The following is an 11,504-nucleotide window of genomic DNA, read 5'->3' on the forward strand; positions in this document are numbered from 1 at the left end:
ATATAGGAAACTAACCCCAGAGCCTATGCACTGAAGTACATCCTCAGTCTTATTTAGAAACAGGGTCTCCCTAAGTTGCTAAATTGCCTGGCATGAGCTCAAACTTGCAGTCCTCCTGCCTCAGTCTCCCAGAGTACTGGGACTATAGGCATGTGCCACTACACATGGCCAGGCTTCCCTTTCTTGAGGACAAATGTGTCCAGATGTTCGGGTCAGGCATCTGCCAAGAAAAGAAAGTGGGCTCCCATCTAGACCTAAATTGGGCAATCAGGGGTAGCCATATGCTTCATTCTCACAGCTGTGAGTGCAGGTGTGGCCTCACTAGGACACACATACATATCACTTAGCTGTGGCTATCCACAGTGATGGCAGTGCAAGTGTATACACACACACACACACACACACACACACACACACACACAGAGAGCACTGCTGTTCACCCACAAACACACACAGGGTCTCTCCCCATGGCAAAGGTACCACCCCACCCTCAGCCCCTCCAGTAAGCACAATCCTTTACTTTAGGGGGTAGGGAGGAGGGCCAGCATCTTGCCTCCTGGGCTGCCTTCGCAAGCCTTCCTCTCCCACCCGTTCTGTCCCCATGCATGGCCTCACTGCAGAGCTCCCCCAGCAAGAAGCACACAGGGAATGCAGAACACTGGGCTGGGGGCTGCACAGGCTTCCTTTCCTCCCCTCTTCCTGCCCACCTCCCTCCTTGGGGCCTCTCCTTCCACGGAGTCTGTCCTGTCCTCGGACAGCCTGAGGCTGAGCTGCTTTGGGAAGAATTTAGACATGGAGGGCAGTGGGGGATGGGAACATACGGAAGGGAGGTGATTTGTACACAAAGCAATGCGCTGGCTCAGCAGCCCAAGAGTGCCAAGGCTCTCCAGGATGCCGGCCCGGGGGGCGCCCCCCAATCACATCAACCCCCCGCCCCCCCCCAACCCCCCCCCCCCCCCCCCCCCGGCTGTTCCACAGGGCCTGCTCAGGCCCAGCCCCACTGCAAACCGCCCTCCTCTCCCCCATAGGCCCACATGCTACACCTGAAAGCACCATCTGCTTCTTGCTTGTTGGGGTGGCTGCCAGACATGGCTCCTCCTGGGGCTCTGGGCTTCTGTTTTCATGCTTCTCCTGAGGTGAGCTGTGCCCATAAGGGCCATGATGAGAGCAGGGAACCCTGACTCTGACTCTCAATGTGAGCTGAACCTAACCAAGCTTAGTAGATACAAGGTCACTCACCTCCCCAGACAGGGAAACATCTTGGCCTCAGGTCCCATAAGAGAGCACACCTTTGTGGTGACAGGGGAGCATCACACTGATTTCTGTGGAGGGTGGCAGCCCAAGCTGTCCCACTAACCTGGGTTGCACCCCTGTAGAGACATAGAGGTCCATTCTGAGCACGGCACTCATCATGGGGGCTGTAGGCATGAATCAGGGCCTACCATGTCTGCCTATACCCTGTCTCCACCCATGCATCTAAACACCTTACTCAAGGCTGGAGATCATAGCTCAGCGGCACAAACACCTACCTGGCAAGCATAAGGTCCTCAGTTCGATCCTCAATACTACAAAATAAATAAATAAAATAAGGGCCAGTCAGATAGCTCAACGGACTAAAGCGCCTGCTTAGGCAGAGCGCAGTGGCCAGGGTTCGATCCCCAGTGTGCCGTGCTGGCCCCACTCCTGGTGATTGAGATTGCAGTGATGAGTGCCTGTAATCCCAGCGTTTGGGAGGCTGAAAACAGGAGAATCACTGTGAGTCTGATCTACGTGGTGAGACCCTGTAGACCCTGTACTAAATACATTTTAAACAATAAAAATTTAAAAAATAAAATAAACACCTTACCCACACACCCATTCACTTATACATTCCTACATCCATCCATCCATCCATCTGCACACCCACCCTTCCTCCTAACATTCTTCCATATACCTACATATCCATCCATGTACTGGCCTCAGCATCCACGCAATCATCCACCCATTTGTGTATCTCCCATGAGCTCCATCTACATATCCACTCAGGTGTGGTGGTGGTGGTGCATATCTATAATCCCAGGACTCAGGAGCCTGAGGCAGGAGAATCACTGGAAGTTTGAGGCCAGCCTGAACTACATAGTGGATCAAAGCCAGACTGAAGAGCACAGTAAGATCCTATCTTAAAAAAACAAAAACAGGGGCTGGGGAGATAGCTCAGTAGAATAAGCGCTTGCTTGGCAAGCACAAGGGCCTGAGTTCAATCCCTGGTTCCACCAAAAACAAACAAGCAAAAAAAAAACAGAGAAAAACCTAGGCATGGTGGTGCATACCTACAATCCCAGCACTCTGGAGGCTGAAGCAGGAGGATCTCTGTGAGTTTGAGGCCAGCCTGGGCTACAAAGTGAGTTCAAGGTAAGCCTGAACTGAAGAGTCTCAAAAAGACAAAAGAAAAAAAAAAAGAAAAGAAAAGAAAAAAAGAAAAAAAAAGAAAAGAAAGAAAGAAAGAAAAAGAAAAGAAAAGAAAAAGAAAAAAAAAGTATGTATCCATTCACCCATCCTCCAAACATTTATTGCATCAATTAGCATTTCTTTGTGCTATGACTAACTCAACCAGACCAGCTGGGAAAGGAAGATCCCAATCAGCCCCCTTTTCACTCCTCATAACCAGATCCCTGAGGTTGTTCTCACTGTGTCACTGTGTCCTCCATCATCCCAACCAGGGCAGAAAGTTCTGAGACAGCCTCACCCCTAAGGGGAGCAGGCAGATGAGCACCAGGTATGATTCCAGACTGGGTGCTCATGTGCACCTCCAACACTCACCCTTGATCCACGTGGTCTTGTTGGGGGCAAAATGACTCCTCAAGCCCCCTCAAAGTATCCCACTCAGACATCCCCCCATCTACAAAGGGGACCCAGCTAGTACAGCTGGAATCTAGCCTTTGACCCTCATCCTCTTCCTTCTTCCCTTGCCTGCTCCCCAAACCCTCACCACCACTGAAGCTGGGGTCCTGCCCTCTGATCCAGCCCGCCCACTCACCAGACGGCCTGCAGCCATGCTCTAAGACACCCCCCCCACCCCCCCACCCCACCCCCCGCACTGGCCATTGCCCGAATCATGACTGGGCTCACCACACCCTTGGACCAGGTTCAGGACCGCCCATAAGGAGCCTCAAGAGGCTGCCTCCCCCAGCCCGGCCCGCCCTGCTCCCCAGCTCTGCAGCCAGCTCCCTCCTCTTTCCCAGACAATTACAACAGCCTCCTAATGGGTCCCTGGCCTTGGGTCCCCTCCACCCACTGAAAACCAGCCTGGGAGCTCTCTCACTGTCACTCTTCCCCAACACCACCACAGTGGAGCTGCAGCTTTCAGGGTTGGCTTTGGGGTCTTGCAAAGCACGCTGCCTCCCCTTTGGTGTTCTCTCTCCTGTCCTCTTCGTCCTTCTAGGCCCACCTCATCTTGAGCTCCGACCTTAGGACCTTGATAAGCTGCATCTCTTTCTTCTTTTTTTTTGGCGGAACTGGGGATTGAACTCAGGCCCTTGCATCAGACCCTTGCGCTTGCCAGGCAAGTGCTTATTCTACTGAGCTATCTGCCGGGCCCCAAGCTGCATCTCTTTCTTCTCATTGTCATTTCTTGACATCACATCTCATACCCAGCTTGAAGGATGCTGCAGCAGACTATAGCACAAAGGGAACTGGAATAAGAACCAGGAAACCTTGGCTCTAGTCTGAGCCCTGCCACTGTATGCTGTATGACTCACTGAGCCTCAGTGTCCCCAACTGCAAAATGACTTGCTGATTTTGAGAGAACTACCAGGTCTAGGAGGGCTGACTTCAAGGGGGTGGCCAAAGAATATGGGGAACAAGTGGGCTTTATTTCAAGGAGAACCCCAGGTCTCCCTGCATCTCCTTAAGCAGTTGTGGAAGCCTCATTTAGTCATTTAACAAACTTTTTTTTTTTTTTTTTTTGCAGAACCAGGGATTGAACTCAGGCCCTTGTGCTTGCCAGGGAAGCGCTTATTCTACTGAGTCATCTCCCCAGCCCTCAGCAAACTTTTAATAAGCAGTGTCCATGGTCCAAGAGCTGTCTAGAATCTGTGGATACAGTAGGGAACAGGACTATGACCCTAGCACGGAGCTCACAGTCTCCAAGGGCAGAGGTTCTCCCTGGGGGTGATGGTGCTATTCAGCAATGTCTGAGAACATTGTCCCAAGCAACTACCAGTATGTAAACAGAAGTCGGAGGTATGGGTAATCACCCCCAGGTACAGCACAGGCCTTACAACACTGTCCAGCACTGAAGATCAAGGCTGAGAAACTGGCCAGGAGGATTCAGGCCTCACGGAAACAACACACACATCTGTTTACACTGTGTCAGAGTCATAGTGGAAAGGGGAAATGGAGCATGATTGGTTGGGGATTCTGACACTTAACTGAGACCAATTGGAGAAAAGCAAAAGAAGAAGTAAAGCACTTGGAGGTTGCAGGAAGTGCACTCCAGGCAGGGGCGCTGCCAGGGAAAGTCTGGAGGCGGGTGCCCCACAGGCTGGGGATCAGCAAGGAGGCCAGAGTGGTTGGAGTAGAGGGAGTGAGTGGAGGGACAGTGTGGGATTAGTTTAGAGCCAGATCACATAGCAAAGACTTTGACCTTTTCCCTGAACTGACCTAGGTTGTAGGAGCATCTCTCTGCCTGGAGTGGTGGCTCATGCCTGTAATTGTGGCATTCTGGGAGGTGGAGGCAGGAGGGTCATTACAAGTTTGAGTTTAAGGGTTTGAGGCCAACCTGGGCTACAAGTTGAGCTCAAAGCCAGCCAGTACTGCATAGAAAAGAGAGCCTGTCTCAAAAAGACTAAATAAATAAAATAAAATAATTTTTTGGCGGAACCAGGCATTGATCTCAGACCCTTGGACTTGCTGGGGAAGTACTTATTCTACTGAGCCATCTCCCCAGCCTCAAATAAAATATTTTTTTAAAAAAGAGCAAGCATCTCTCTCTCAGGGTGGAGAAAGTGAGAGAGAGAGAGCGAGAGGGAAAGAGAGAGAGAGGCTATATATGGTTTCTAGATGGGCAAAGGGTGGGTGGCAAAGAAGGTAATGAGAAGTGGTCAGATGTGAGTTGATTCTTTTTTTTTTAAACATTTATTTATTTATTTATTTATTTATTGTGTGTGTGTGTGTGTGTGTGTGTGTGTGTGGCCAGCTCAGCCCACCAGGGGGCGGGGCTGGCTGGCATGTGGTGCTGGGGGATCGAACCATGGTCCCTGTGCTTTGCCAAGCTTGTTCCAAGTAGGTGCTTTAGACCACTGAGCCATCTCACCAGGCCCGTGAGTTGATTCTAAGAATGAAGCTGAGAGGACTTGCTGAGAGGCTGGGGTTGGGGTGTGGGAGAAAGAGGAGTCAAGGGTGAACTCAAGGATAGAAGGTGGCTATTGACTTTCTCCCTAGGAGAGTAGTCCATGTGCTTCACAGGTATAGACCTTGAACTTCTGGGCACAGAGCAGGCATTTTGTAATCCCTGGTTCTTAGACGCTGGCTGGGTGTGTAGGGACTAGCTGAGTATTGAAAGGTGGTTAGTAAAGTCCAACCTGCCCCCAGCGCTTGTACTCAAAAGACTAAGGAACATTTGCCTCATGTTCCACAGTTGACAAAGCCCTCTGTACTGTGATGTGTTAGCCCCACTGAGCTAAAAGACCTGGACACAGTATCCCCATGTTGCACATAAGAAAAATGGAGGCTTAGAGAGGGTCCGTGACCTTCCTGAAGTCACACAGCAGATCAGAGGCAGAGTAAAAAGCTGTACCCAGGCAGCGCTCTGAGGGGTAGAAGCACTCCTCTACCTCCTCATCCCTGGCTCAAACATCTACTAAGAATATACTGGGTCAGCTAGTGTCACAGGACTATGGTTCCAGCATCTTGGAAGGCTGAGGCAGGGCAAGTGATTGACCAGCCTGGGTAAAATAGCAAAAACCTGCTTCAGTCAATCAATCAATCAATCAATCAGGCAAGAAAAGAAAAGAAAAGTGATACAGCTGAGAACAAGTTAACCTTCAACCACCTCCTCAGGACCGCCTCCTGTCCTAGGTGACAGGCTCACTGTGGCTGCCTTCAGAGGCCTGGGAGGAGGGCAGAAAGAGGTCTTTGGGGCCTATGTACCAGCCCCCTGGGGCAAGGAGGGCTCCATAACATGAAGGCCCTGTCACACACGTGTGAATGTGTTACTGTGCGTCTAGTGCCCATACATGGCCTTTCACTAGGCCCCTCACAGCCAGCTCTGCCCCCTGAGAGCAGTCCAGCCCCCTAATTTACACACTCTGCCCTCCTGCAGCAGGAGCCCAGAGAGGCATTTCCTGTTTGGGGGCTCTCCTCCCCCTCTAATCGCAGGTTCCCAGGGTCCCCAGCTGAGCAAGGGTGAAGAAAAGGCAGCCTTCCTCCCCCTCAGGCTGGCCCAGCTGGAGCCATAACTCTGGGGAATAGGGTGACTGAGGAAGGGACTCAGGAACAGAGAACACAGTGGGGGTAGGGGAGTGGGGGTGTTCAGGCCTTGGTCATTGGCCACTCAGGGCCTGTACAGGAACGTGAGGGACTTCATAAGCTCAGCCATGTAGACCACCACACCATCTTGGAAGGAGCACCCCTGGGGTGCAATGTGTCAGGCAGATGTGCACAGGGGACAGGGGTCTGCAGACTTGCCTGAGCCAGGTGAAGTGAAGGGCAGGTCTGAGCCAGGCACAAGGGGCAGTCATGCATTTGCCCGTGCCCACGGATGAGGAGAGGAGCACGCACATGTAAGTGTGTCTGTGAGTGTGTGGAAGGCGAGTTCGACTGAGGAACGGAGCCTCCTACTGCAGTGCAGTGGGCTTCTGAGGGTCCTGTATCAGCAAGCAGCAGTTTCCGCCTCTCTGACTCCCAGCCCTGTGGGGCCTGGGGCAGCCCCTGTACTCTTCCTCCTCCCTCCTCAGCCAACCCCAGCACCCCCCACCCCACTGCTTCCTGCTCCTGTGGCCCTGGGGGAGCAGGAGCAGGAGCTGGCAACCACCCCAGCCCACTCCTTACAAGGCCAGAGCCCAGCCTAGGCCCGCCCCCCTGCCCGCCTGCCGGAGGCCCCCGTCCCTCCCCCTGTCAAGAGCAGCCGCAAGCCCGGGCCAGACCAGTCACCAGTCAGGGGGCGTCGTGATGCTGCTGTGCCTGCTGCTGGCCTGGGCGGCCGCAGTGCCCACACTGGGCCAGGCCTCTTGGCCCACTGAGCCCCACGCTACCTGTGGCCCCAACAGCTGCTACGTTCTCTACCCAGAATCCCGCACCTTCCTGGAAGCATGGCGTGCCTGCCGTGAACTGGGGGGTAACCTGGCCACACCGCGGACACCCGAGGAGGCCCGGCGTGTGGACAGCCTTGTGGGCACTGGCCCAAAGGACAAGCTGCTGTGGATAGGACTGCAGCGGCAGGCACGGCACTGCCAGGTGCAGCGCCCACTTCGTGGCTTCACGTGGACTACTGGAGACCAGGACACAGCCTTCACCAACTGGGCCCAGCAAGCCACGGGAGGGTCCTGTGTGGCTCAGCGCTGTGTGGCCCTGGAGGCCAGCCATGCTCATCGCTGGCACGAGGGTTCGTGCACACTGCCTATCGACGGTTACCTGTGCCAGTTTGGCTTTGAGGGTGCCTGCCCAGCATTGCAAGATGAGGCTGGGCAGGCCAGCCCCACCGTCTATACTACACCCTTCCACCTGGTCTCTACGGAGTTTGAGTGGCTGCCCTTTGGGTCTGTGGCTGCTGTGCAGTGCCAAGCTGGCAGGGGGGCCTCTCTGCTCTGCGTGAAGCAACCTGAAGGTGGTGTGGGCTGGTCCCAGGCTGGGCCCTTGTGCCCGGGGACTGGCTGTGGTCCGGACAATGGGGGCTGCGAACATGAGTGCATGGAGGACATGGATGGTCAGGTGTCCTGCCACTGCACTGAGGGCTTCCGACTGGCAGCGGATGGGCGCAGCTGTGAGGACCCTTGTGCCCAGGCCCCATGTGAGCAACACTGTGAGCCTGGTGGACCACAAGGGTACAGCTGCCACTGTCTTCTGGGCTTCCGACCAGCAGAGGATGAGCCACACCGCTGCGTGGACACAGATGAGTGCCAGATTGCCGGTGTGTGCCAGCAGATGTGTGTCAACTATGTTGGTGGCTTTGAGTGCTATTGCAGTGAGGGTCATGAGCTTGAAGAAGATGGGAGCAACTGCACCCCCACGGGTGCCATGGGCACCAGGGCTTCTCAGGACCTTGGAGATGAGGTGGTGGACGATCGGGAGGAAGAGGAGGAGGAGGAGGTGGAAGTGGAGGTGGCGGAGGCCTGGGAGGACTTGGATGGTGGATGGACAGCGGGTGCTAGGATCCTGTGGATGAAACCCACACAGCCACCGGACTTTGGCTTGGCTTATAGACCCAGCTTCCCAGGACAGCGAGAACCGAGGAGACCCCATCTGGAGCCCACCTGGCCACCCCTACTCAGTGCCCCTCGGATCCCCTATCACTCCTCAGTGATCTCTGACACTCAGCCTGTGGTGATTTCTGCCACGCGGCCCACACTGCTTTCTGCCCGCCAGACCCCTATTATCTCTGCCACACACCCACCCCTGAACCCTGCCCACAGACCCCCTGTGATCTCTGCCTTGCGCCCCACACTGCCTTCTGCTCGCCATATCCCCCCATACCCACCCCCGAGCCCTGCCCACAGACCCCCTGTTATCTCTGCCATGCGCCCCACTCTGTCTTCTGCCCACCAGAGCCCTATTATTTCTGCCACACACACACCCCTGAACCCTGCCCACCGACCCCCTGTGATCTCTGCCCTGCGCCCCACACTGCCTTCTGCTCGCCGGGCCCCCCCATACCCACCCCCGAGCCCTGCCCACAGACCCCCTGTGATCTCTGCCACGCACCCTACTCTGTCTTCTGCCCACCAGACCCCTATTATTTCTGCCACACACCTACCCCTGAGCCCTGCCCATTGGCACCCCATGATCCCTGCCATGCACCCAGCTGTGCTTCCTGACCACCAGCCCCCTGTGATCTCCAACAACTATCCACGTCTGCCTTCTGCCCACCAGCCCCAAGTTATCTCTGTCACTCCTCCAGCACAGCCCCCTGCCCACCAGCCCCCTGTTACCTCAGCCAAATATCCCCAATTCTTCCCTACCCATCCATCTCCCATGTTTCCAGACTCTCAGGTGGCTGACACCCAGACCACCACACATCTGTCTGGAATTCCAGCTAATCCTGCCTCCCCGGATGTCACCCCAAGTGCCCACCAACCCCCTCCACTCATAGATGTCACAGGCATCAGGGCCCAAGTCCCTCGGCTTTCTTTTACGCCAACTGTCCAGCCCAGCCTGCCCACTACCTCTGGGTCACCTGGGACCCCTGCCCATCAGGCCCCTGTGCCTGCTGCCACCCAGATTCCAGTCCTTCTTACTCCTTTGCCTCCTCAAAGCCCAGCTAACCAGACTTCACACAGCCCTGCACATCCCCATTCCAAAGCTCCCCAAGTCCCAAGGGAAGGTGGCCCTACTTCCAAGTTGGTCTCTACAGCAGTTCCAACAGCTCTGGCAGAGGCTGGTATAGCAGGTCAAAGCCAGAGGGATGACCGGTGGCTGCTGGTGGCACTCCTGGTGCCAACATGTGTCTTCCTGGTGGTCCTGCTCGCACTAGGCATCGTATACTGCACCCGCTGTGGCCCCCACGCACCCAACAAGCGCATCACTGACTGCTATCGCTGGGTCACCCATGCTGGGAGCAAAGGCCAAACAGAACCCTTGCCCCCCAGGGGCAGCTTCACAGGGGTACAGACCTGCAGAACCAGCGTGTGATAGGGCATAGATGCCCCCTGCAAGTAGGGGGAAGGGACATGGCTGGACACATGGCTGAGGCTACACCAGGGACCCATGGGGGCTGCCCAGATGGACAGAGGGCTTCCTGTTCCCTGGATGTGGCACTCATGACAGAGGATACACCAAGGCCCCCAGGACCTCAGGGGTGGGTGCTGGGGTCTTCTCCAATAAATGGGGTGCCAACCTCAGCCAAAGCGCCTGAACCTCATTGATGCTGGAGGGGAGGGTCTGGGAAGACTAAGAAAAAAAGAAATGGATCTTCTTTCAGTTTGTGTAGGTAAGGTAATAGCCCTTAAGGGACAGTTTCAGGGATTCTCAGGGAAGTAGTAGACCAGAGAGGGCAGAGCCTAAGGGATGGTCACACAGCAAGCCCAAGAATATGAGATTTGGCATATTGGTTCCTCTTTGTATCAAAACTCCAAGAAGGTGAGACTGAAACCAGGAGAGGACTTATAGGTTAAGATTTCTGTTGACCTGCAGTAAACTGGGGTTTAGAGGTCAGACAGACTCTGGGCCTGGTGTTCTGTGGGAATGAAAGGGGCATGTAGTGGGTGAGTTCCTCTGAACGTTCTTTGGAACATCCTTTCCCATCCTGGCAGGCTGCCCAGAAGTTGGGGCTGAGACTGAGGTCACCTAAGGATGCTGCCACCCTCTCTGGATTGTAGGTGTTCTCTGAGGCACTGCTCCCGCTTGCTTTAGGGAGGAGGCAGAAATCAGCCCGGGAGGCGGAGGTGGAGGAAACATGAAGTCAACAGAACCAGATCCACCTCCCTGGGCAGTCTCTGGTGCAAGACTTTCAGGGTCACAGGACACTTGGTGCGGAGTGAGGATGGTGCGGGATGGTGTCAGGCAGAACGCACTCCAGCGAGGCCGAGGGCTGCTCAAAGCTGAGGAGCCCCGGGATCTGGGGTAAGGGGCCCGTTTAGAAATCACAGCAGGAAGATTACAGCGTATGGGGTAAACTCCCCCATCCTGGGCTCCTTGCTTCAGGGGAAAGAGGCGAGACCTGAACGACGGAGGCGCCGGTTCCCACCGCCTCTATAATTTTTTAGTTTCAGTCTCTCGAGACCTCTAATTAGGACAGGGCAGAGACGCCGCCACCACCCCTGCAGGCGAGGAGAGATGGTTCAACTCCCCTTCCCTACCTGGAGCCCAAGGACACCCTTTGGCCCAGAGGGTGAACCCCAGGGGAGTAGGAGAGGAGGGGCCGAAGCTGGGGACAGACCGGGAGGTCGCGGAAGGGGAGGAGGGAAAGCTACGCACCGCCCACGGCCGCCACTCACGTTCCCCTAACTTAAACCAGACGCCCCCGTCAGATCCTGCTGAGCTTTAACCTCTGAGAAGCTCGGAGGGGGAGGTTTGCTGGATGGAAGTGGGGATCGCAGGGTGTCCCATGCATTAGCCTGGGAAGGAGGTGCGGGCCCAGCATAGAGAATGAGATCAGATGGATGGGACTCTCTGAAGCTCCCTCCTAGGACCCCAGGCGGAGCATCCAGAGCGCTGTGAGGGCAGGAAGGAGTTAAATGCACTGCACTCGTAGGGGGATGGGAGTGGGGAAGGGGGCCCAGGGCCGACTCTTTGTCATCCGGTAATGAGCACCAGATGCGGAGCTGCGTGCGGGCCTAAACAGACTGCCTCCCAGGGCAGAGCCCCAGCCG

General features: G+C 55.3%; 1 protein-coding gene across 1 annotated transcript; it reads left to right on the plus strand.

The window, feature by feature from the left end:
- The first annotated feature begins 7,148 nt into the window (after window positions 1–7,148).
- On the plus strand, window positions 7,149–10,028 carry Cd248 (CD248 molecule). The gene has a single exon (XM_023710855.1). It carries the CDS (start codon window positions 7,150–7,152, stop codon window positions 9,823–9,825), a length of 2,676 nt encoding a protein of 891 aa, XP_023566623.1. The 5' UTR covers window position 7,149; the 3' UTR covers window positions 9,826–10,028.
- Window positions 10,029–11,504: the final 1,476 nt, after the last annotated feature.

Source organism: Octodon degus, unplaced genomic scaffold (assembly GCF_000260255.1).
Source record: "Octodon degus isolate 3935 unplaced genomic scaffold, OctDeg1.0 scaffold00018, whole genome shotgun sequence".
Taxonomy (NCBI): domain Eukaryota; kingdom Metazoa; phylum Chordata; class Mammalia; order Rodentia; family Octodontidae; genus Octodon; species Octodon degus.

Excerpts from the sequence above, each read along its gene's own strand:
- Cd248 (XM_023710855.1), top strand. The coding sequence starts at position 7,150 with ATGCTGCTGTGCCTGCTGCTGGCCTGGGCGGCCGCAGTGCCCACACTG.